Source organism: Scophthalmus maximus, chromosome 15 (genome assembly GCF_022379125.1).
Source record: "Scophthalmus maximus strain ysfricsl-2021 chromosome 15, ASM2237912v1, whole genome shotgun sequence".
NCBI lineage: Eukaryota > Metazoa > Chordata > Actinopteri > Pleuronectiformes > Scophthalmidae > Scophthalmus > Scophthalmus maximus.
The window spans coordinates 6971309-6996712 of record NC_061529.1 but is presented as its reverse complement, the minus strand read 5'-3'; the positions used below and the strand labels follow the sequence as shown (position 1 = coordinate 6996712).

Genomic DNA, 25404 nt, shown 5'->3' with positions numbered 1-25404 from the left:
TGAGTTATGTACAATTTTAAAATACATTAAAGCTGCATAAATTAAAACAGCTGACGCCATATGGTGTCATCTGCATGCAAACGCTTGTGACTTGTAACAGGCCTCGCCGTTTGTCAGGTTCTGGCAATGCTCGAGTCGTCGGTGGCGTTTGTGTTGTTTAACAGGGGTGTCAGTTCAGTTGGTATTTACAGAAGAGAAAAATATAGAAAATGTCACGGTATTTTGTAAATGTAAATACATTTTGCTTTAGTGTGAGCTGATAGAGAAAAAAAAATCCAAAATAAACTCAATGATAGTCATAATGTTTCACTAGTTTGATATTTTACTTCTATTGTAAAGACAACTTCATCAATACATATTTTCTGTAGGCTCAGTTCATCATCATTGATCTTTTTCTTTGCACAGTTTCATTCCACGGAACACTCCAGGTCAGCTAATAACAGTAGTGCACGGCAGAGCATGAAATCCAGCACACAATCACTCAAACACATATCTGCAGTTCAAAGAACTCAGCATTTTGGAAGTTTTCACATTTGATTTGTGTTTTTTAAAATGATATTAAACTCAGTCTAGGTTTCCGTCAGTATTGTGATATCAGCAGAGCGCAGAGAACCGAAGAAATGAGAATGTGAATCGAACATTTTTTCAGTCCGTGTGGGATAGAGAATGAAATGGAGCGCTCCCGCACTCCCGGTGTGTGAGGTTATAAAATAATTGAGTGTGAGCAAACAGAATAGATTATCACTTAGCTAAAAGAAAAGTCTATTATCACTTCCAGGCTCTTGGTTGTGCGCACACACGCGCACGCACGCACGCACGCACGCACACACGCACGCACGCACGCACGCACGCACGCACGCACACGCACATACACAGTGTAAGTAAAATCTACAGCCGGGCCCAAGTTACAGAATCCAGGTCAAGAGACGAGCTGAGCCGAAGCCGTTTCAAACATCCTCCACACATTAAGTGTCTGCATCTCTAATGTGGCACTGTCCCCAAACATGGCTCAGTAAGAGGATAAGCTCAGGCCCTTCGTCAGTCGTAGTTTATTCGAGTATCTTGTGGTAGGGGAAGAGGGGCAGGCCATCGGTGAACGCAGGAATGTCCATGATGGCAACGGCGCCCGCCATCTTGGGTGAGGCCGGAATGAAAGTGAGCTTAGACACCTCACCGTAGGTCGAGCCACTTAAATCCTCCTCTTTGCTTTCCTCTCCTTCTCCCTTTTTACCAACCTCATCGTTCTCCTCAGCACCGAATCCCACCACCTTGGGGGACAGGGTTACATTTAGAGTATTGCTAAATGCACTACAGTAGAGAAAAATGCAAAATACCTCTATTTTTCCATCACTAACACATCACTAACACATTTCTTACGTGCACACTGAGTTTGCGGCTGCTCTGTCCTCTGTGCTCTTGGAACCAAGAGACAAGCTCAGCCCTGGTCATCTGCTTCAGAGCCTCGATCTAAACACGGAAACACTGATGGTGAGAAGAGCACTGGGTTGGGCTGAAGAACAAGGGACAATCACGTGCAGCTCGTGCCGCGTTTGGTTCAATTCCACCTGTCAATTTAACCAGCTCATAAACTAACTGTCACACAACCTGGCAAGAAAGAGCCAGATAATTCCCCCTGGAGCTGGTGGCGACTGAGCCAAAGCTCAAAGGAGAGTGATTATTGGACACATGGTCAGAAACTTGAAAAAAAAAAAAAAAAAAAGAGATTGGATAAGTCTTTAAAAAGATGAAGTGTCATGGCTGTAGGTCTGTCAGTTTTGTTTTCGTGTCCTTCTGCCTCTTACAGGTCTAATATTAGGTGTAAAATTTGGCACGAGCTGTTGCCAGGGAGATGGCATCCAGAAATGAGAAATGAACAGAACAAGGGTTCAGGTTTGTTTTGTGTGTTTCACATTCAAAAGAAAAGTTGAATATATGTGACAAAGATGGTGGGAAAACTGCCAAGGATAAGGCACAGATGGCCAACTAATAGTGCACCAAGTGTTTTAGAGGTCGAGTGATATTCTAATATCACCACATACTTCAATGTCTAAAAGTTGGTAATTTTAACGATGTTAAGGTCTGTGGCAAAGATGAAGGTTTACCACAGATTAAGGTTTACCAAGGATACAAAGGGTGTGTGTGTGTTTATGTTTTTGTTGTCCTCACCTCTCTGTTGAGCCTGTCATACACATACTGCTGTGTAACCACCTCGGCCCAGTTCCTGTCCACCTCCTCCCCGAGGTGTGTGTCCTCACACTCCTTCAGCTTCACTAAAGCGGTCACCTGTACCACACACACACACACACACACACACACACACACACACACACACACACACACACACACACACACACACACACACACACACACACACACACACACACACACACACACACACACACACACACACACACACACACACACACACACACACACACACACACACACACACACACACACACAGTACAGAGGGTTTCTACACGTTAGAAAATGTGTTATCAATCCACCAAAGTAAAAGAACTTCAGAACTTCTGACATTTCTAAAACTTTTTGGATACGAATCATTTTACAAATTATTCATTAACCACGGGAAGCCCACACACACACACACCCACCCACCCACAAAATAATATACACACACACAGACAAAGACCTGAGTCTTAAAGGCCTCCTCAGTCAGAGCATTCAGCGTGTCCCCGAATGAAGCCAAGAACTCTTCAATTTTTAACTCCACCAGCTCGGTACTGAGAGAGAGAAAAAAAAAGAAAGTTCATGAGGGGAAAAAGAGATATATTATAGGCCTGGGGTGTTTGATTCCTTTATTCGTTCATCAGTTCCTCTCGCTTCTCTTTCCACGGTCACACAGATAAATTGTAGCTTGGGTTTGGGTGAACAGTGAGACAGATTACACCTTGGTTTTAGGCAGGTGGTTGAGATAAATTGTGTCTTGTTTTTGGGGCAAATAAAAGGTTAAGATTGTGTTGCAGACTCACTTGAACTTGGTGGCCTGTGTTTCCACGGTGACAGAGAAACCCAGAACCCCCGAGGTGTTTCTGCAGGTGGGGTACACATGGTAGCTGCAGCAGGAGATGGGGGGGGGGGGGAGGCAGCAAGGATGAGCAATGTCGACAAGCGGATAAAACCGACGCAGATCAAAATAAATTGCATTGTATTTCCCAACTGTCCTGATTTCTCCACATGGCACTATAATAAAACCCGTCTAGAAAGCCTAGGGTTGGAATATAATCAAATGGCAGTTAGATGAATATGCAGTCTAAAGTCTGGATAAATGTGAAAAGCATTATATTAATGTAACTGGAGCAGTAAGGTGCACGATATGCACAATAAAAAAAAATAGATCAACAGCTTTGTTCTTTTGGAAAGCATAATAAAAATTCACAATAAAGACAGACACGTAGAGGCAGAGACAGAAGTTACTTTTCCCAGCCACATCTTCAATTTCACAAAATAACCGTAGTGATAAAAGAGGGTGGAAGGGCTGGCATATTGATAAGGAATAATGGAATGGCATGATGTGCCAAAATGTACTATCTCGTACTACATTAATTATGCATCCTTGTCTTGAATTTATTCAAAATATTAAAGGTGATATAATATTCTCATATACAGGTTCACACTTTTAATTTGGGTTACCAGTTGAAAAAGTTTACGTAATCTAAAGTTCAGAAAAGGTATCAATGTCCTTATACTGCCCAATTCTGCAGCTCCTCTTTTCACCCTCTGTCTAAAACGCCTGGATTTCTTTTAGACCCTCCTCCCGATATATCCCATTGGTCATCCGATTTCAAAATGTGTAGGAGAGGTCAAGCCCCTTCACCAGAAAAGTGGAGATTCTCAGATTGCAGGTGGGGTTAGAATTTGAAATTTGGAAACATAACTAGAGAAACTGACCCCAGAGTCTCTTTGGTCCTGAGGAAATCAAAGCAGGGTTCCTCCATGTGCATCTGAAAAACAACAACAACAAGTCAGTCAGAGATGGAGGGATTACCTGATAGACTCAGAGTGAATGAAGAGAAGGGAGTGAATCACTCACCACCAACAGCTCCATCAGTGTGTGCTCTCTTAAGGCCTTGAGGCCAGACTAGATAAACAGTAGAGGGAGAGTAAAATAGTGAGCATCAAAACAAAAGGATGCTAAAATGTAGTAGGTGTGATGCTCTGCAGATGTGTGCAGGTGCGTGTACCTGGTAGTAAACTGTGACCTCGGAGTTGGCGTCTCCCTTATTGAGCGATTTTACTTTACAGATGTGATGCTTCGGGGGAAGCTCCACCACCCTGAACATCACGGGCACCTCAGCTGGCAACTTTGCAAACTGCAACTTACTGCCACGGGAGGAGAGAGAGGAGGACGAAGAAAAGGAGAGGAACGGGAGGACGAAGGAAAGGGAGGAGAGAAAGAAATAGGTGAGGATGCATGTAGGAGAGGAATAAAGAAAGTAGTGGAGAAAGTTTGAAACGGGAAAAAAAAGTATAGGTGAAGAGGGTGAAGGGCTTGAACAACCAAAGCTAATGCAAATTACAGTGCAAGGCAGCAAACAGATTTTTTTGTCTTGTATAGTATAAGTGTTGTCATTAGAGAGTGCATTCAGGATAAGAGTTGACTTACTCTGTGACATACTGCAGGAACTGCTCCGACTCCTGCGGAGGAAACACAATTAAATGATAATGAACAAGTCCAGATAAGGGATAGAGGGAGTAATGAGAGGGAATCAGCAAAACATGAGAACATAGTCAAGTAAACTCAGAATCAGTTGATGCGAGAGCTATATTTTTTTATTGTTAATCAATCTACTTGTGTGTATCCAAATGCTGTCCACTTACAGCTCGGCTGAAGTTGCCCTGCACCAGTCCCTCGACGTACAGCTCGGTCCTGAAGCTCCGGCTGAACTCCATCAGCTCGTCGCTGGTCAGACCGGCCGTCAGAGCCTGACACTTCTCGACCATGGACCAGCGAGAGTGCTCCAAGATCAACAGCCGAACGTCCCTGAGAAAGACGGAGAGAGGGGAGGGGGGGGAGGAGCAAGAGAGAGAGAGAGAGAGAGAGAGAGAGAGAGAGAGAGAGAGGGGGGGATGGAAAGTGGATTTCTTTTTGAGGTTGTCACATATCACCACTAGAAGGCATCATAGACCTGGTGATGAATCAGAAAGTAAAATGGAATCGTCAGATGGGAAAAAAAAAGACAAAGTCAGGAGATAAGACTACTCACTTGCCAAGTTTGTCAGGTTTGATGAGGATGTTGAAGTAGGTTTTTTTGAGCTGCTCCGAGAACATGCTGAAGACGTCGGGGGAGGCAGAGAAGGCAGCGAGGTGGTCAATGATCAGGTGGAACAGCAGCTGCACAGAGAGATGACAGACAGACAGACAGACAGGCCATCATTAACAGAATAATCATGTGACTGAAGGTGCATTACGGTAAACTGAGGAAGTTAAAGGAAAATAGGCGAAAAAAGTATTTTGTGATAGGTTAGGTTTTTCTTTCTGTTTAATCCATAATCAATCTCAGATTATGAAAAACAACTTAATGTGTCACAATAGTAATACAGATATTGTTTGTTTTACTAGCAGGATTACTCAAAAAGATATGGATGGATTTGCATGAATTTTTTAATTTTTTGAATCAGATAGGGTCTCCGCCATGGTAACAGGTAATGGTGAGGGCAAAACCTGACAGTTTCAGTCAAATCTTCACAAATATACAACATTTGCAAATGTAGGTCAGATGGAGATAGGAATGTAAGTTTTGGGTGAAACAGCATATGGGTGGGGGATTGCTCAGCCTTGGCGGAGGTATGCACTCTCTTGTTATGATATATAAAACTTAATTTAATGATTTATGACAGTTGATTAAAATATTATTTCCTTCTCCTAAACTCTTTGTTAATTAAACCTTATCGGAAAGTGGTTATCTTAGCCGCTATATCAAAAATAATAAAGATACACAAAGGCAACAATTACAGGAACAAGTCTATACCTTACAGGGCATTTAACATTGTTTTATACAACGAGCACTGCGTTGTCTTGTATGTGCTACTATCAAAAAGTATATTTATTTCATGGTTACAATGTAAATTGCTTTACCAATCAGTTTAATTCATGAAATCATTTCTATATCTGATTTTGTCCCTGATACGTTCACTCACAGACAGTTTGTGGTTAAATCCTTTGACCTTTATGACCAGGCCGTGTTCACCGGCCACCAGTTTATACTCCAGCTGGGCCACTTCTGCCTCGTAGGCCGGCCCCGCCAGGTTGTGTCCCAGGATGTTGACCAGCATGTCAAACAAGACCACACTGAAACGAAGAAAACGGAGGACAGACAGGGGTGAGGTCAGAGAGAGGGAAAACATGGGAGGAGAAAAATGATGAGGAAAAACGAAAGGAGTGAAATTTGAAGTAGGTGAAGGGGGTGACATTGAAGAGTTTGGGGGAACGAGGGGGGAGAGAATGAAAAAAGTTAAAAAGTAAGATTGAAGTGATGAAAAAACAATGAGATGCAATTAAAGACAGATGGAGAGAGGGAACAAAAAAGATTGAGGGGTTGGAAGATATTGATGAGTGCTACAGCGCAAAAATTAAAAACAAATATTATTTTCACAAGATTAAATCTGAGCCTGAACTTACTTCTTAGCAGATTGCTGGATTACAGGAGAGATTAAGTGGAATCTGATGTAGGCTGCAGCAGATGAGAGGACAAACACGTATCAACACCTCTCTAATGATATTAAATGTCTTTATGAAAACATCTTGCAAGCTAAATGATGCAGAACACAGTAGAAAATACACACACTCCCTCAGTCACTCATACACGCACACACACCCACTTCACCTTTTGGGATTTTGAATTTGTTGTCCTTCTTGTACCAGAGGCAGCCCCTGTCGCTGTCGGCTATCCGGACAGGGAGCTCTGTGTCTGGGCAGTCAGAAGGCTTCAGGCTGAAGTCAGTGGCTGTACAGAATGCACATAGACAAAAAATCACCATTATTCCACTCGGTAAAATCTCATAAATAATGTGTGAGATTCAACAATTCAATTCAATGTGTCCAGTATGGGAATAAACATCCAACAACTCAATGCCGAGGACAATGCTGGAGCCCTTCAATAAATGATTCAGAAACCCTTGGGCTGATAAATGAAGACACGTCACCTCTCCACATTTTGTCAGAATTCCAAAATGCGTAAAGTTTGGTCAGAATTGCACCAGAACTGACTTGTTTGCCCTGTTAGAGTAAAAAATCTTGACCTTTGCTTAAGATACGCTCCTAATCAATTAATATACTATACTACAATATATTAATATACTGTTGTATAATTTTTTCTGTTACTCAGCTCGATGGTGAAATAAAGTTGGAAAATGTAAACTTCTACTCTAGTGCCTAGTAAAAACTGCCCAACCTCATCTTGTGAATGATCATCGTTTTTTGGAAACTTTTCAAAAAGATACGTGTGGCATTTTTGGACAAGAAAGAAACCAACTTTTCTTTTTGCTGCACAAAGAAGTATATTCACCCACCGATGAACTTGTTTTCAGCGGGCAGGTGGAGGTCACCGTTCAGCTCCAGGTGATCTGTCCACCGCTCCATCCACTCCTGCTGGATGTCTGTGAGAAAGCAAAGTGTCTATAAGCAACACAACAAATACAGTTTTTGCAATTTAGATTCACGTTTTGAGTTGGGGGACCTCAAAACTTTACTGCGACAAAATTTAAATATTGTTTTTTTATTATTTAAATGGTATCCCAACACTATTGTTTGCATTGAGAAAAGAGAGATAAATGCTGGCATTTCTGCTTCAGGCTCATATCAGGCTGAATATCACCACACAGGAGAGGGGGGGAAAGAGACAATGTATTCACTGAATCCCTACACGGAGAAGACGGAGCAGTTGCACTGACAGTAAACAAGCAAATAAACGCACAAGAGAAACACAAAAACACACCCTCCACGCTGTATTGTGTGCCAAACCACTTCTCCCGCAGGGGACACTGGCCCTCATGTTCTGGTGACAACAGCATCAGGTTGGCTTTCTCAGGGGCGAGGATGGACAGGGCTGCACTGATCACCTACAAACAGAGGGAGGCAAAAAACATTTCAGCAAAGGACGAGAGGACAACAATTTCTAGCTGTCCTTGATGATAATAATAAGAAGCTGAAAGCTGAAAAGGAGTTAATGTCATCGCAGAAAATATGCAAAGACACAATTAGTCTCAGACTTCTGATTCAAAAACGGCACCGACAACTCCAGCAAATACATTTCTAGGATAAAAAAGGTGCCGGCTAAAGAACAAAAGCCCTGAAATTGGTTCACTCAGCGCACTTCTGAATGACTTACTTCTGGGTTGTACTCAAACATGAGCTGATCTCCTGTTAGGAAATCTTCTTTGGGGAACAGCTGCATGTTCTCACAAATGTCCTCCACATACTCTATGGGATCAATCTGATAAAACAGAGATCAGTGTCAGTGGTCATTAGCAGAATAGCAACCACAAATCTAACATCTAGCACAGAGGCGCATTTGTATGTTTGGATTCTTACCTGCTCCTGATAGTGAAACTCGTTTGCTTCAATATTCTGGATCTCTTCGTATATTCTAAAATGCATGAACGTACAGATAAGCAGAAAGAATTAATCCATATTCATTGACGACCAAAATCTAGTTATGTTTAGGAAACATAACTATAAGATTTTTTTTTATTTTTTTTAAAGGCATGAATATATAGATGTTCCAAACAGCCAAACAATCACATTGACCTCATTTATATGTAATAAAATACAGTGTTTACTTCCTCTGACCTCATAAGGGACTTATATGTCTTGAAATGTGGGGGGACAATTTTGGTTCAAAACCATTGTGAGGACATTATGACATTGTGAGGACATGTTTGAGGGTTAAGACTTGGTTTTATGGTTAGGGTTGGAATTAGGTTCAGGTTAGGGTTAAGCATTTAGTTGTGATGGTTAAGGTTAGGGTAAGGGGCTAGGGAATGCATAATGTGTCCTCATAACAGTGCAAAGACAGATCTGTGTGTGAGAAAAAGAGAGACAGTGCCTTTGCTGCGGTCCAAGCGTCTGCAGCATCTTCAGGTACTGGAACACCAGGTGGGTCACCTGTAAAAGACCACAGACGAGAATTAGATGAAATAACAGTGAAAATAGGATAAAAATATAAAATATATACATAAATTGGTGCATACAATGAATCAAGGAAATTAATTAGTTTGTTGGTAAAATGACTGTAAAATCATTGTCACCCTTAATGATGGGGCTGATGAGGGGCTCTGCATGACAGAGGCTGCCACTGACGTTGACCACAGTTTTATGATTACAGCCATTAAAAACAAGCTGGATAATTCTGGGGAAAAAAAGGTGATGACATTTAAATACTAAATAGGAAGTAATGTGTGAATTAATTTGCCCCCTCTTAAGAGATTCAAACATGTGAATGAAAATGTCACCTCTGCCATAAGAGTAATAATTATATTCTGTGGACAAGAGGATTATTGTTTGTAAGAGTTTAGAAAATGGTGTTTTTAATCATAGCAGTTTAAAAAAAAGAACATTCCCTCACGTTATTATTCAACAATAGCAAACCTATGACACTTCATTTTTAGCCCATGTTTTTCTTGGTGTATTTTAACATGTTAGGACTATTGAACTGCAAAATTTCCAGAATTCCCCAGCTTGGGATGAATAAAGTATTTATCTATCTATCTATCTATCTAAACCCTTAGAAAAAAGGAATAGTTTGACATTTTGGAATCTTTGCCTTTTCTTTTTTTCCAGGCAACCAGAGGAGTCTCCAGAAAGGTTAGTTGTCCCGTCATGTGTCAAGTCTGTTCTCCACTTCTCTCTCCGGGTGTCATCTTTTTATATTTACGGTATTTTTGCGTATTGAAAAATAGTTACTTATATGTAAAAACAAGAACAATTTTGACTCAGTTAATCACGATAGCATTATAGCTAATATGAACTGCCACGATTGTTAGCTGTCCTTAACACAAACACAGTGCACTGTAGTGGTTTATATATATATATATATATATATATATATAAAATCCCCCAAAAAATGTAACTCCCCAGTAGCAGCTTTCCCCAAAATATATCCATGTCGGTCGAGCTCTACTGATTCATCTGTTAAACCTCACACTGTTACCAAGTGAGCCTCACATATGCCGAAAATCTCCAGCTAACAAAACACTACAAGCGCAACACTTACTTGTCACAACTCGAGGGCTACACTTGACTCCATTTGCACTTCTGTTCTAAGATTCACAAACACAGACGCACTCCGAACCAAGCGACTCCAGGTTCGTCCTCTCTGAATTGGGGCGCGGAGGATAAAGTGCTCTTCATCACAGTAAACAACATCCTCAAGGCGGATGCAGTATTTATAGAGCAGTCATCGATGCAACTTTGTTGAATGAAACATTGTTCCATTAACTACTTAGAGATTAGATAACACCGGGGCCAGTTGAATCATCACTACCTGCCTCTCTGTTTAAAACAAGAGTTGTCATAGAAACTGATAACACAGATTGTTTGCCTGAAATGATCTGTGGTATTAATGAAAGTAAGATGGCTGCATTCATGCAGAGTAGATTTGACTTCCAGAAACAACAAAAGCACACATTTCCATATCATCTGACAACAAATAATATTCATGATCATGAACTTGAGATGAAAGTGCTTGTTTTTCCCCCCATCTGCTCAGGCTTAGGTAGAATAAGAATAAACAGACAAATGTAAGATAGAGTTTTCTTCACCTGGTAGAAGTTTTGGAAACCTTCGTCAGTGAGGGTGATGGAGATGGAGAAGATGGAGTAGGTGGTGTTTTGGTCAAAGCCGGTTTCACTGTTTCCTCCGAACAAAGCCAGCGCCCAACACCTACACACACAGCAGTCAATTGACGCTGGGTTTTAAAACAGCAGTGCTTGAAATGATACACTGGGAAAACATTTTTTTTTTTTAGAAATTGTACTTCTGTACTGCATGAAAGAAGCAATTACATGTGACATTCTGTTATGCGTTTGTCCTGCCTTGCGGGTTGCGTTTCATTCTTTTACACATGAGAAAAACAACGTACAGAAACTCGAAACTTTGATAATTCTTCAAGTGAACATCATGTTTGCTTTTATCTGTTCCAGTTGTGTGAAGGTGCACTTGTAAAAGCTAATTTGAAGAAAAGAAGAATAATATACTCTGCACTGCATGACCAGACAAGAAGAAAATATGTGATTGATCACACCAAGAACGTTTTAAATCTGTGAAGGTTTTTATCTGCGCTGAAATAAACAGACCCCAGTGTTGGGGAAAAAATAACTATGTGGTACTTTTGGAAAAAGACCTGCAGTGATGTCGCGAAAACTGTTTTATTGATCTGGTTTGCAGTAAATGCACTTAAATCTGCACAAAAAATACTAGTATGGCTTTTTTAGAGGTTAATACAGCTGAGCGGCATCTCAGTGTGTGTGTGTGTGTGTGTGTGTGTGTGTGTGTGTGTGTGTGTGTGTGTGTGTGTGTGTGTGTGTGTGTGTGTGTGTGTGTGTGTGTGTGTGTGTGTGTGTGTGTGTGTGTGTGTGTGTGTGTGTTATGTTATGACGTAAAGACAGACCAGTCCGCTCTTTCAGTGAGGGTCACATTAGTGCCCTGGTTTCAAACCAGCCTCTCGTCCCTTGATGCTTTGTTTGTCTGAACCCGATAATAAACAACCAATCCCCGCCTCAGCAGCTTGTTGCGACCGGGACTTGAGACACGAGTACACTCAACTTTCACTGCTTTCACTCATCAACAATTGAAAGCAGCACAAACAGTAAAGAGGAATATTCTATCAGGCGCTCCGAGGGGTGCTGATGGTTAAAGGGACTATTGCACGGCGTCGCTGTGTTGTGGGACTACAGAGAGTTTTGGTGAATCGCTTTGCCACTTAACAACAAGAGGCTGAAACGGTCTCGCACAACCACATCCATGCTGGGATGAGAATGTATGAATCGAATCATCAAGTGGGGCAGCAAAGAGTGTAGTTTGAAGACTGGGCTCCAACACTCGGGAGCATGAAAAAGCTCATGTATACCCAGCAAACTGAAGACCTTTAACTGCATTCTGGAGAGCCCTCGAATCTGAAATAACTAAAAAACAAACAACAACAAAAAACAGACAGAGGCAACAACACTCACTTTCTCCTTAGCACTGAGAGGATGCTTCCTGTGCCTTCATGGCCAATCAGCCAAGAGATGTAGTGTAGAGGTTTCACTCTGAAAAGAGGAGGAGGGAGACAAGATGAAAAGGAGAAATAAAAACACATCGATGCAATCCCCCTACAATCAGGCCAGAGCAGGGGATCTATTGCCTCTTGTAATTCTATGTTTATATGAAAAGCCACTACTCTACAGAAATGAGACAGGGACATGGAAAAAACAGAAACAAACACATTTGATGCAATTCATATGGGACAAAAGACATAAGAAAAAAACAACAACCAAATTAAAAACATCAATGTTAAAAGGATGTTTGAATTACATCCCGACCAATTTAATGGTTGGCTAATAAAAATCGTCCAATATAAGCCTTTCACAGATAAATTGGTCAGATCATATCGGTTGTATTTGTATCTTCTTTTGATTTATAGATATTTATTAAACTTTTTATGTTTTAAGTATCAAGCTTCAATTACATTTATTATCATTTTTCATATCTGCATCGGCCCCCAAGCATCCATATAATTCGGGCTCCCAGTTAGTCTATAATAAATACTAAAAATTAAAACAAATAACAATATTAAGGGCGTCAAGACAGCGAAGAGTGTGTGCCGGTGTAAATTTTGATATAAGCTCAGATAAGTATAAGGTGGTGTGGAGTTCAAAGAAGCTGAATCTGCACTGGTAAATAGGGAAGAGCACTTGTGTCAAGATTCTAGCTGCAGCTTTATGAACAAGCTGAAGACTTATTTAAGCACAGGTAGGAAGAGCACAGAAAGGGGTATTACAACATCTGGAAGATAGAAAATTAATTGATTACACTTTCAGCATCATGCAATGATAGAACAGGTCGGATTATTTTAGCATGTCTACTCTATGTACCTCACCTGTAGTGTTTTTCCTGAGGAGGAAGAGCCCAGGTGATATTCAAAGCATGAACTTTCCTCACAGGAACGACTGCACACACACAAACACGGTAAAGGAAACAAAACATGATAAAAAAGATAACAAGCTGCTCGATTATACACTGATCGGAGACACAACATTAAAGCCAGTTTCCCGTTTTTAATGTTGTTGTTGATCCGAGTATTTCTGCTCCAGCACTTGGTTCCGGACCTCTTAAGACTCGTGATCCATTAAAACAAAGCTATGCCACTTTGCAGCATCTTATCTGACAGCAGCTTCACCACAGAGTAACTTTTCCCTCACAGAAAACTTTTAGAGGCCCGAAAAAGCAAAATGCTCCAGAAATTGATAATGAAAATCAAAGATTAGAAGAAAGCCTTAAAAATAACAACCTCATTTTGCGAGGCAGAAACATTTCTTATCCGTTTTACTATCTACTATCTTTTATTTAAAGGTTGGGAATCACAGCTACTGAGAAACAGAGAACAGCAGATGTGCTCAGACAAAAACAATGAGATGGATCGGTACCTCTGTAGAGCTTGTTGAAGGCTGGTGTCTCAAAGGGATCTGGCATATCAGAGAAATCTGGCTTGGGCAGACCACTGAAGACACAAAGGCAGAATTATAAGAGGAAACAAATGCCCTAATTTCAATTTAACAATGTCAGCACGTCAGCGCACGTCACTAAAGGTGTCTTAAACCCAAATAATGCTTTTGTAACCATCTAATTTCTAACATTTTAGGAAAACAACAGAGAAATGTTTGTTATACTGTAATTGGACTGATATTCTTATGACTTATTAGATGACAGCAAATGTTTCCAAAACAAGCTTGAGGATGTTTCTTGTTTCTCCCCGACGAAACTTCACAATGTAAACTTTTCATAAGTTTTGAGCTTGGTGAAAATTTATTTAGTTCATTTGAAAAGGAGCTAAAGTCACCTGAGAAGGTTTTATAAGCTCATAGATGGGAGACATTTCATTAACCCACACAGCAGCATGAAATCCTTTAACAGTAAGGAAAGCCTTAAAACTGGGGGTTATGTGGTTTCAAATTAACAGTAATATGCATGTTAATTCTTTCTATTAAAAGAAAACCTCCTGCAGTGACTTATTAAGAAAACAGAAGTGGAGATCTGTGAGAAAAGATTAATTCAGCTCAACGTTATGTGAAAATTTGCCTTTTCAGGTGTACATTGGAAAAAAAAAAGAAAAAGAAGCCAACATCTGAGAATGGAGAGTGGTAAAAGGGAGCCAAGAGGGAATCAGAGGCAGGCTTGACATTTACATTCGAGCAAAGTCTCAAAAGGATATTCAGACTCAATCTATTATCACACTGGCACCTCATCGCGGTGTCTGAGAGTCTCTTCCTCTATACTCACTTGTTAGGCACCTTGCTGAAGATCTCTCTCACCCACTCCTCCAGAGTGTCCAGCTTCTCTAAAGGACAAGTGAAGGAGGGTAAAGTAAAGTTCAAGTGTGCCTTAATAATTGTGGCGGTCGAAGACCCTGGGGGAGAATTCGGTGCAATGCAGAGGGTTTGTAGAGGGCAACTGTGGTGTTGCCCTCAAGCTTTGACTGCATTTTGTCCTTAAAAGGCCTAATCCAGATATTGACTTCTTTACCCTGTAGATCTCCGCCTTATTCTAGAGCCCAAATGATTTATCGCTTGCCACATAAAAAAACCCAAAAAGACACTGATGGGTGTGGTCAGAAGCGAGCGCTGTTGTACCTATACCTGGGCGTCACTGAGGCAAGGTGACAAGTTGAACCACCAGAGGTCAGAAAAAAATTCTCAAGTTTTAAGAATTATTCTAAACTTAATTTCATTCATTTGTGTTCGAATACCTTGTCAATTTCCCAATGACATGTTGGTTGTATACTATTGTTGTTTTAAAGCACTCAGTCATCACTTGCATCACTTCTCACTGTTTGATCCTTTTTTTATGTGAGAGAATCAGACTTTCGTGGAACATGAGGCAGATTTTTCAGCGCAAATGTCAACACTATTATTTAACTTTAATGAAGTAGTTAATTATCCCTGTGATATTTTCTGTGACAAAAATAAACCATGTTAGATATTTTGTGCACTGTTGTTTCGAGAAATAAATCAATTTGAGTTGATTCAGGAAAGATTATCCACAGTCGGCTAAACTGAATCCTTATTAGAGTTGAGACTAATGGTTGGGTTGATTGCTGATTAATCTTCAGATTGCTTGTTCATTTAATCATTTCATTTGGTGTGTAAAATTAATAAAAATCTGTTAAGTTTCTTTCAATCTACTAATTGACGTGTTAATGACATAATAGTGAACGGGGCAGATTTTCCAAACCTTTTGACTGCACAGCCAGAGTCATGTAGTGGGCAGAGTAGTGTTTCTTCCAGAAGGCACGCAGCCGCTTATAGACATTGATCTTCTTCTTCTTTGGCTCCTGCTTCAGCGTCTGGGCATTCCCTAGTGTTGTCACAAGTGAGCAATCAATTCAGAAGAACTATAAAACACAGTAGAATTTTTTTTTTTTTTTTTTACAAATGTATGGATATGAGCAAGAAAGGAAACTCAGCGTCGGTCTTGGTTCTCCTGTTTCTGTTTATTATTGCTGAACATAACCTAAGAAGGGTGTTCTTATGTGTCCCAGTGGTTGTGTCTGCCAACTCACCCCAGCAGAACTTGCCCATAGGGTGTCCAGGTTTGGCCAGACTGCCAAACAGCATCTCCTTCCTGTGGGAGTCCGAAGGCTTAGCCAGCTGGTACTCTGACAGACAGAAGGAGAGACGGGGAGAAAAAAACTCAAGACGACGGCGAACCGCGGCGATCGATGGTGTGCTACAGAGCTGCGTAAGGAGGACACGGCAATGAAGATGATGAAAAGTTTAACTCCCAAGCACAAAAGCTGAAATCTAACCTCTCGGTACAGAAAGGGAATGCAAAAAAACAAACATGCAGAGGCTCACCGCTGTCAACGGCCTCCACCTCCCTGTCGATGGCGTCTCGGATCATCAAGGGGCAGATGAAGAACTGAGCCCACCTAAAGGGGGGGACAGGACAGAGACGCCATAATCAGGGGGCTACATACCAGCCACTGGGACAGGACACAGGTCGAGCCAATCAAAACCTCAGACAACAGCAGATGTGACTGATTGAACATGTAGTGTTTGTCCCAATCTGTTGGTGCGCGTCATAAACCAGTGTTACACCGTAGTCTGTGACCTGGGCATGAATTGCAGCTGCTGTACCACTGTTACATGGACATGTGGACCTGTTTTAACCTCTTTACACTGGCTCCCAGCATGTTAAAGAGATGATTTAAAGATTTTCCTGATTATTTTTAGGCTTATCGTGGCTTCTCCCCATCTTATATACTGTATTTGACCTGTGAGTCAGACATGTAAGACCCAGAAAAGGGTGTAACAATCCCCCGGTGTGGCTTAAGTGCCACAGGGTGACCAAAGAGCAATCATCTTGAGCATGGTATAAAATAACAGTTTTAACGTGTCGTAAATGTTTTCACTTTATAGTTTATTTTGTACTAGGGAATAAAGGAGAAAATAGATGTATTAGTGTGTTTTGCGTTTATCTGTAAATCACCTGATGTTTCTCTAGAAGTCCACTTCTTAAGAGAAGCTGCTCCAAAAAGAAAAGACACTTCTGATGTTTCCTCACCTGTCGAGAGCCTCTTTGAAGCTTTTCCTCTGGATGTCAAACTGGAAGATGGTCCTCTCGCAGTCGGTGGAGGCATTGTCACTCCCTCCGTGCTTCTTGAGGAAAGCATCAAAGCCGTTTTCTGAGGGGTACTTCTCGCTGCCCATGAACACCACTGGGACACAGCAGAAAAACAGTAGGTGGTGGGAGCAAGAGGAGGAGAGGTGAGGAGACTATACAGTAAATCAAAACTACTGTATTAGGAATTTAAGAGAAGAATCCAACTTTGTAACGTGCGTTGAAATTGCGATTCTCTTATTTATGTCGACAGCTGGTCAAACACCTTTTTGTGTTGTATTTCTATGTGAGCCACGACAGAACTTCATAGCTGTTGTTTTTTGTCTTTTTTATTCCAGATATAGCTCTTCACACAGCTCTAAATACTGCTGTGAACATTTGGAAGCAGTTTTAATGACAGAGGGTGAGAATTAACAAGGGTTTCCTTACAGACGGAACAATTTTCAACTGTCACATCAGGAAGGGAAACAAATATAACAACATCTCCGCTGACAGCAGCAGCGAGTGGACTGCAATTCAGAACTCACAGGGACATGTTTTGCCATTAATCGAAAGGAAAAACAATCTTGTACCATTTTGCAAACACTAAACACACAGATTTCCTGCCTCTTCTGTGTCAGGGGAAGGGAGGTTGGAGTATCAGTCAGGCAAAGTAAGACCTCTCAGGGGCCCTGAAAGCCCCAGTGTGTGTCATTTGGTTGATAGACAATAATTCTTTTTGTTTGCACTCCAAATCTTTGAAACATACACCACCAAGGCCCAACATTAACTGAAATGTTGAGGACCTTGTGGCCAATCATCCCAGGGCCTTCTATCATACAGGGAGCCAGAGTCAAACTTTTTCAGGTAATTATTGTGATTACAAGGAGCATATTCATAAAATCCAAGAGCAAAACTCAAGTATAACAAATGCTCTGCAGGTGCCGCTGGTTGTGTAGACTTCAGTGTGAACTACATGGGTCTTTGGAGGTGATTGGTCAGATGCAAAGGGAGCAGAAGAGAAAAGTGGGTCAAAAGGAGCCTGAACGCAAATTTTTGCCCCCCGGCTCCAAAGTGGGGTTAATCTGGTGCGAGGAGAAGGGTATTTTAGGTAATGTCAGACATTATTGAGTGACGAATGAGTAGACAAAGGAGGCTAAGTGAGCACACTGAATAACAGCAATTATTTACATTGGTTGTACATTAAACAACACAGTACATTGACTACTGACAGTGGATCTGAGGATGAATAAACACTTTAATTGAACAAAGGATGAGAAATACTTTTTCAAAAGAAACAACCAAAATCTCTCTGGTTAATTACTTACTGTGTTCGAGAAAGTGGGCAAGGCCGGGGAGGTCACCGGGGTCACTGAAGCTGCCCACTCCAACACACAGCGCAGCTGCAGACTGAAACACACACACACACACACACACACACACACACACACACACACACACACACACACACACACACACACACACACACACACACACACACACACACACACACACACACACACACACACACACACACACACACACACACACACACACACACACACACAGGAAATCTAGTCATGTCTGTGTCTAGTGATGAGAAGAGCCTGGAGATATTCCACAAGGCCCATAAAAACACCAAAGCCAACAAATCTATTGATAACAACATGCATTGCATTTGTAGCTAGAGCCTGATATCTATTATCAGCCGCTGTCGTCTAAACAACTACTGTATTAGAAATCACACAAATGACCCACACTGTTGTATTGAATGACATGCAAAATCTGCAGAAATAGTTATCACTTCACATGGCCTCCATAGTCAATATGTGGAACATTTGAGACTAAGGTTCTGTATGTTAACTTTCGGGGGATACCTCCTTATAAGGGGGCGTCTCATATATTCTGCTCTCAAACGTTTACCTGTTTCTCTGCATTTCCTTTCTTCTTTTTCCCCTCATTGTCGTCATCTTCGTCACTGCCCTTGTCATCGTCGTCGTCTTCCTCAGACTCGTCTTCTGTTTCGTCTCCAGATTCATCCTCCTCCTCGTCGTCGTCTTCTCCTTCACCTTCATCTTCTCCCTCCGAGTCCTCATCTTCGGACGCTGCCGGTCCATTGTAGTCTGAAATGAGCAGAGCACGCAGTCCGTTCTCCAACACAATGTACCTGAATGGAGAAAAGTCAAAGGTGAAAACAGCACAGGGAGCTTTGAGAAACAGTATTGCACCACCATGTTTTACAGCTTTCATTGTTCTTACTTTCAACGGGCTGTTAAATCAAACGTCTCTTTTTCCCCCCCCGACTGCCTCTTACGCCCTGCGAGACTCTCTCTTGCTTTGTTTTCTCACAGAAAATGTTTCTGTGTATGCCCCACGGAGGCCCGAGGCTCTGGTGTGTGCTTATAGCGTGAAATCGTCATCATCAAACTTCAATAACGCTGCACTGATTCAGCTGGAAAAGAGAGGCCCTGGATCATTTTGGGATCTGGGTTAGTGGATCTGGGTCTTTTTTTTTTTTCCTTCTCTGCACTTTCACTTTCACAAACACAGAAAATAGTATCCTCTGGTGGATATTGTTGCACGTGAGGGGATATTAATAACATGATGGAGAGCTAGAAATTAAATAGGAGGACATGACTCCTGTAACAAGACAATAAAATGATGCATAATTTAAAATAAAAAAAACATGTAGCATTAAACTTTTAGTGGATATTATTCTTGTGCAATATCTACCTGTACTGTTTGGGGTCACTGGGGGACTTGATGATGTCGCTGTCTCCAACATTGTCCTCTCCTCCTCCTCCTCCATCCACAGCCTGGCTCACCTCCCGGGACACCGGCTCTGGATCTTCGGCGGCGGTGGCTCCGGCTTGGGCCGAGCCTGAGGAGTCAGACGCCGGGGCGGCGTTCCTGGACTTGTTCGCCTGCGGCATCCTCGGCAGACCAGATGACGAGGCTTTGGCAATGCGTGCTGACGGCGGCAAGGCGCGACCGTAAACAACGGGACAGCTCGCTGTCAGCGGTAATTTACTCTTCAGCACGGCGACGCACCGTGTCAGCCTGAACAGAGCGATGATGTACAGCCTCCCTGGCGAGGGGCAGACAGACAGACGAGGATGGAGAAAATGAAAGAAAGACCAGAAACCCAGTGGGGAGAGAGAAGGGGGGGCAACTCTCTGTATGGCACAGAGGCCTGAGCTGTCGCGCACACACACACACACACACACACACACACACACACACACACACACACACACACACACACACACACACACACACACACCAGCCAGCGGCCACAATACAGCTATTCACAGGGGCTGTCTGGTGGTTTCGCCCTATTCAGCTGGTTGTCAGCTAAAACACGACCCCGACCAAATCCTGAACCCCTCATACTCAGGCACAGTACACACACACACACACACACACACACACACACACACACACACACACACACACACACACACACACACACACACACAATAGAAACAAAGACGTCGGAGGAAACGACACCGGTTCCCTTTACACACACAATAGTAAACAATAATGGCAGCTACCGGCTAGAAGTAGAATGTTATCCCAACATATTACAAGTATCCTTTAAAATTAGCATTTCGCTAACTCGGGTACTGTAGACGTGCTAGCTAAAGCTAAAACCGAAGCGGAGCTAAATACATTTTTGGTTTGTGTAGTAGTAGTAGTTGTAGTAGAAGTACAAGTACAACACCCATACCTTCCTCCCCGCTCCCAGCAGAAGGGCCTCCTCAGCGTGTGCGAGAGCGAGTGTCCCCGCAGCAAGACGCGCTGTGATTCGCTGAGAGGAATCCCCTCCGCGCTTATCGCGACCTCTGATTGGCTCCGGGAAACGAAGGGGGGGCGCGGCTTCTGCCTGAGCACATGGTCGCTTGTGTCACTCAGGAGCGGTGGTTTACAGTCTCAGCAACAGCAGCAGGAGGCTGAGAGGTCGAGAGGCTGCAGGGAAGTGGTGGAAACCGGCGGTGACAAGTAGATATAGACACCTGGATGTAACCAGCAGCTGCCCGCCGTCTGCTCGCGACGCTAATGGCTAACAGACTGCTAACCGGAGAGTGTCCACAGCCCGACGCTTGTCATAACCGGTAAATGTCATGATAGCGGGTCGTTTATGTTTTTAAATCTCCTCCTTAGGCTGGTCAGAGTGGAAAGTGGATGTGAACTGCTACTGGCAGCTGCAGGCGCATGACAGCCGCTACTGAGCTCCGTGAAAATTGCCCCCACCCACGTCTGTTAATGCACCTGTACACGGCGGCAGACTGAGATGATTGGTTTAGGCCCCGCTAGGTGGCAGACACAGGCCGCGAGGGATGTTGGGAATTTTTTTTTTTTTTTTACACCTGATTTTTGACAATGGTCCAACATTTGGATCCTTCCTGCTGTAGACTCATAATCCAATGTGTGTCTTGTTATCATGGAATTGAAATGGCGTTCAAAGGATGAAAAAGAAACTCAAGGAAGATTTGAAGTGAAGATTTACTGATTCAAATTGACTAATATCAGTTATATCGAAAATCCTGACCCTCACCACGGATCAAATGGTCCAAAAACCCCAAAAACGTATCATGAATAAGCCACATTGACATTTTGCCTAATGCCCTTCCTCAGCCTCCCCTCTGCAGCGTGTTGGCATTTCACCCCTCCGCTGTGCCAATATGTCCTCCCCCTCACTCACCAGCTCTCCCTCTCTGTGTGTCGCTCTGTCCGGAGCCAATCTGATTTGCCCCTGGGCTTCTGTCGGCAGAAAGAGGTGATAAACACCGCAGCCATGACAACCGGCGAGCCAGACACACGCCTGAGTTCCTGTATCCTAATGGCTTAACTTGGCATCCTCTCCTCCTCGAATTCATCAAGTCCAGCCTTCACCTGAGCTGATATTAATACACTCTCTGGGAAAGATGACGGCGGCGTTGGTTCCACTACAGCTTGAGCCGTTTCATCCTCGCCCTTCTGAGATAAGCGCGTCTATCAGCGTGTGCGAGATGAAACTGTATTAACACTAAAACCTCCAGAAATGCTTAAAATAGAGCTTGGTTGTGAGCCGCTGTGTAAATATTTCCTACTGCCTGATTGAAATGAACAGAAAAGTTTGCATATTGATTTTATAACTTGCTTTAAAGCGTTCAGACCGAAAGTGAAAGCACTGAGCTGGTAGTCCCAAACATAAACTATTGATCACTAATGGAGCCCTTGTGAAAACACTGTGAATGATATTTTCATTGCTAAACTTCGAGCACCAGGCAAAAGCAGTGAATTAGCCACATGGAAACTTCCAAAGCAAAAAATGGCCGGCCCGTGTTTGTGCAAACATTTAATGCCAGCACACATATGGCCTTTTTCATGGCAAGGCATATTGTAATATGTGCGGCTGCAACGTGAGACATCATAATTCCCCATCTTTTCCACTTTTGTGCCTCTCTCTAGGACCGGACCCAAGTTGAAGCTCAGTTCGGCCACCTCGGGCCTCCAGAAAAATAAAAACGGCCTGCATGAAAACACAATGTGGAGAGCAGTCAGCTTAATCACTGTCGGTAATATGGATTTGTGCCCTTCAGTCTCCACAGTCAGCTTCCTGTCGAGTCGGTGGAGACAGCAGTGGCAGCAACGACAGTCTTTACCATAAGATATCAAGGGGGCAAGGTTCCCATAGCAACTGATCTGAATCCTAATTAAAACAGGAGATTTGATTAATTAGTTCAATGATGTGTGCGTGTGTGCGCGTGCATGTTGCATGGCGGCTCTATGTGGCATGTGTGTGGGAGTCATGTTCAGGTGAGTCACAGTGTATCTAGTGTGTAGTTATGCTAAATGAGGAGGGGGTGTTATATGCCTATATATACATGAATGTGAGTGTTTTTATGAGCCTTCGGGTAATCGTGTGAATCACTTCTGTGTTTTTCGCCATGTGTGCGTGTGCCTGAGTGTTTGTGCTTCATGTCTCCCGGGAGGCTTGTCCTTGCCTGCAGTACCACTGCGTGAATCAGAGGTGAGTCCTCTGGAGTTGCCCTCTGCTTTAATCTGGAGTTAATGACAGAACTACCTGCCCCACCCCGCTCTTCCCCCACATCTAACCCCTCTATCTGTTTGCTTCTCTCCCATCACCACACACATCTCAACCAGCCCTCACTCACAATCCTCTTAATTCCCACTGCCCATTGTTTCCCTTTCTCTCTTACTCCCGCAACCGGGCTGTTTCTTCCCTTTTGCTCCTTCTCTCCCTCTGTTTTTACTACTCCCCACGGTGCACATAGTACTGCTTCTCTGATTGCCTCATCCCTCTGAGTAACTAGAGACTGGGGGCCGTGCGGTCCCCCAAAGAAACCAAAACACAAACTAAGGGACAATGCAATGGTATGTGAACAAACGCTCAGCTTTAAGGAGATTTTCTGACCCGTGGATTGGCAAGGGAGTGGAAGGAGCCGCGATCTTACTCTTGTCAGTGTGTCTGCTTGTCCTCGAGTCTTGAGTGTGTGTTCATTCATGCATGCGAGCCAGTCCCAATAGATCTCCTGTGAACGAATGGATAATTGGAGAGTGCTGCGAAAATGGGATGACCACTTCCTGCAATATGTCTACAACGGAGGGGAGGAGAGAGGGAGCAGGCAGAGGAAAACAAAAGAGAGGGAATCAAGGAGAGAATGGCATGCAAACCAGTCCGAATTGACAGGAGCCCACGGGAGAATCAAAGTAAGAAAATAAAGAAAGGAGAGAGAGAGAGAAGGGGAAGAAAGAGGGGAGCGGAATAGAAGGAATCTGAGTATGATCTAACAGAAATAATTCAGGTGGGAGAAAGAAAAAGGCTTTGGAAAAAGGAGAAAGCGGAGGAGGAAGAAAGGGGAAGTGGCTGAAATGAAACAGCATGAATCCCCATCCGTTTCCACGCTGGACAGCTCCACAGACAGCACTAGGCCAGTATAAATAGATCCCCCACTTTAGAGGCCCCGTCAACGCTCCAAAAAAAGTGCTTTATGTGCTCAGAGCGACTCCTGCCCCTGGAGAACAGACACGCAGGTATCTAATGGTGCCTGATAACCATCTTCCCTCAGTTCCTCTCCGTTTGTTTTCTTAATTTAGGGAGCCTCCACGGTTCAATGGCGGCACCGTGGTGAGGAAAGTGGGTGGATTTTTTCCTCCCCAGATTCTCCGTAATGGCCAGTGTTGCTCTCCGCGGTAGAAGACATGGCCTCAGGTCCGGGCTCACATATACCCCCCCTGCCATAGATGTGGCATCACAAATCACAAACTTAGGAAATAATATGTCGTCGTCACCAAAACCCATGCATCGCTGAACCGTATTTGTGTGTACGTCAGCTGCAGCCCTCGCATGGTGTAGTCGACTTTAATGCACGCGTAAGCAAAAAATGCGTGCAATCACATGACTGTGCATGTATGCCCCTGCATCCGCCAAGCCTGTTTCCACTGCGAGATGGCATTAAGTAGCCTTGTGGGGAAGCTGTAATACAGCCTAATGCACCTGAGAGCCCTGAAATCTATAACCATCATCCACATCTCCCTGATATTACTGGAACCGTCTCTCTTACTGTTTCTGATAGGAATCTCCGGGGAGAGCTTTCCCCCCTCCGCTGCTGTGGGGAGAGGAAGAGGAGAGGAGCGTTGTGCCGAGGCAGGGATGCACCTCTCTCTCTCCATTTCCTCAAGGTGATTCGCCTTAATGCACGCTGAAATCAATGTGAAATTGAACTGAAAATTGAACTTTGGGCCCAGTAATGTGGAAGACATGTGGTTATTAAATCTTTTCCTATAGCCGTGAAACCGGTTGACTGTTATTTGAACGCCGGTGGATGCTTGTTTTCAACACCATGGCACCCCCAGTGTCCTTGATGGGCGGGGGGGGGGGGCTTCACAAGGGGCCTACCTGTCTCTTAAAGCGGAGTATTGATGGGGCAGCAGCCTCCTGTGGTGAGCCGGTGTAGGAGGCTGAACTCGGTGTTGGTGGTGGGTGACGGGCTTCATTGCTCGCAATCTCCGCGGCGGCATCTGTTGCGCCCACCGCCCCCATTTGGCAAGACTTGTGTTTTGATGTACCCCCCCCCTGAAAGTCACCACAGTTGTACCCGACTGATGCTATGTGCAGTGCTCGTGCGCGCGAGAAGTGTGTGTGTGTGTGTGTGTGGGAGGGGGTTATGTGCGCGACGAATCCAGCTGGCACGAGTCGCCATGGTAACACGCACCGGTTTCACGAAATCCGTCGGCGTTTAAGGGCAAGAGGGGAGATGAATAAACTAATGGGATTATAAATTATTGCCGGTGCAGCTGAACAGTCGCGGCATTCCTCACCAGACTGCACACACGCGGGCAACGTGAGGAGAAAGTTTATCATGGGGCAGGGTGTTGTCTGCGACTCTGTCGTGTCACCCGTCTGTCATGTGTTGATGACGGACCTGACCGGCTCCTCCGGTGAGCAGGATCTCACCGCTGCGCGCGCGTCAAGCGAGCAGTTGCGCGCCGGGTTATTGCGTGATGAATTGCGGGCTCCTCCGTCGTCTCCCCGCCTTTGTTTCTTCTTCTTCTTCTTCTTCCTCTTCCTCTGCGAT

The 25404-nt window shown here is 43.5% G+C and overlaps 2 protein-coding genes across 10 annotated transcripts in view; one reads left to right on the top strand and one right to left on the bottom strand.

The window, feature by feature from the left end:
- Nucleotides 1–304: 304 nt before the first annotated feature.
- LOC118285789 (nardilysin) lies at nucleotides 305–20723 on the bottom strand. The gene is made up of 32 exons (XM_035609623.2): nucleotides 20550–20723; nucleotides 19553–19907; nucleotides 18743–18986; nucleotides 18148–18229; nucleotides 16784–16937; nucleotides 16075–16148; nucleotides 15780–15875; nucleotides 15452–15574; nucleotides 14501–14558; nucleotides 13648–13721; nucleotides 13101–13170; nucleotides 12193–12270; nucleotides 10783–10903; nucleotides 9069–9127; nucleotides 8555–8609; nucleotides 8352–8456; nucleotides 7959–8082; nucleotides 7534–7620; nucleotides 6849–6968; nucleotides 6644–6695; nucleotides 6163–6313; nucleotides 5229–5356; nucleotides 4843–5005; nucleotides 4628–4659; nucleotides 4206–4344; nucleotides 4055–4102; nucleotides 3913–3965; nucleotides 2994–3077; nucleotides 2654–2744; nucleotides 2167–2283; nucleotides 1378–1467; nucleotides 305–1268 (listed from the first exon to the last, which is right to left on the bottom strand). The coding sequence occupies exons 2-32, from the start codon at nucleotides 19750–19752 to the stop codon at nucleotides 1050–1052; spliced, it is 3291 nt and encodes a 1096-aa protein (XP_035465516.2). The 5' UTR covers nucleotides 19753–19907; nucleotides 20550–20723; the 3' UTR covers nucleotides 305–1049.
- The window catches only part of LOC118285790 (SLIT and NTRK-like protein 3), a 21887-nt gene continuing 17172 nt past the window's right edge, over nucleotides 20690–25404 (top strand). Inside the window, exons 1-3 of one of the 9 annotated variants that reach the window (XM_047337683.1) lie at nucleotides 20690–20821; nucleotides 22274–22380; nucleotides 22798–22835. The gene's annotated coding sequence lies outside the window, so the exon portion shown is untranslated. The other 8 variants (XM_047337676.1, XM_047337681.1, XM_047337679.1 and 5 more) reach the window with 8 other exon arrangements.

What these genes read in the sequence shown, in the direction of transcription:
- LOC118285789 (XM_035609623.2), bottom strand. Translation starts at nt 19,752, where the DNA reads ATGCCGCAGGCGAACAAGTCCAGGAACGCCGCCCCGGCGTCTGACTCC. An exon ending in TTCAAAGAGGCTCTCGACAG is followed by an intron (nt 16,149 to 16,783) that starts GTGAGGAAACAT and finishes CCCCCCCTTTAG; the next exon opens with GTGGGCTCAGTTCTTCATCT. An exon ending in TTCCTGCAGTATGTCACAGA is followed by an intron (nt 4,345 to 4,627) that starts GTAAGTCAACTC and finishes CTCCCGTGGCAG; the next exon opens with TAAGTTGCAGTTTGCAAAGT.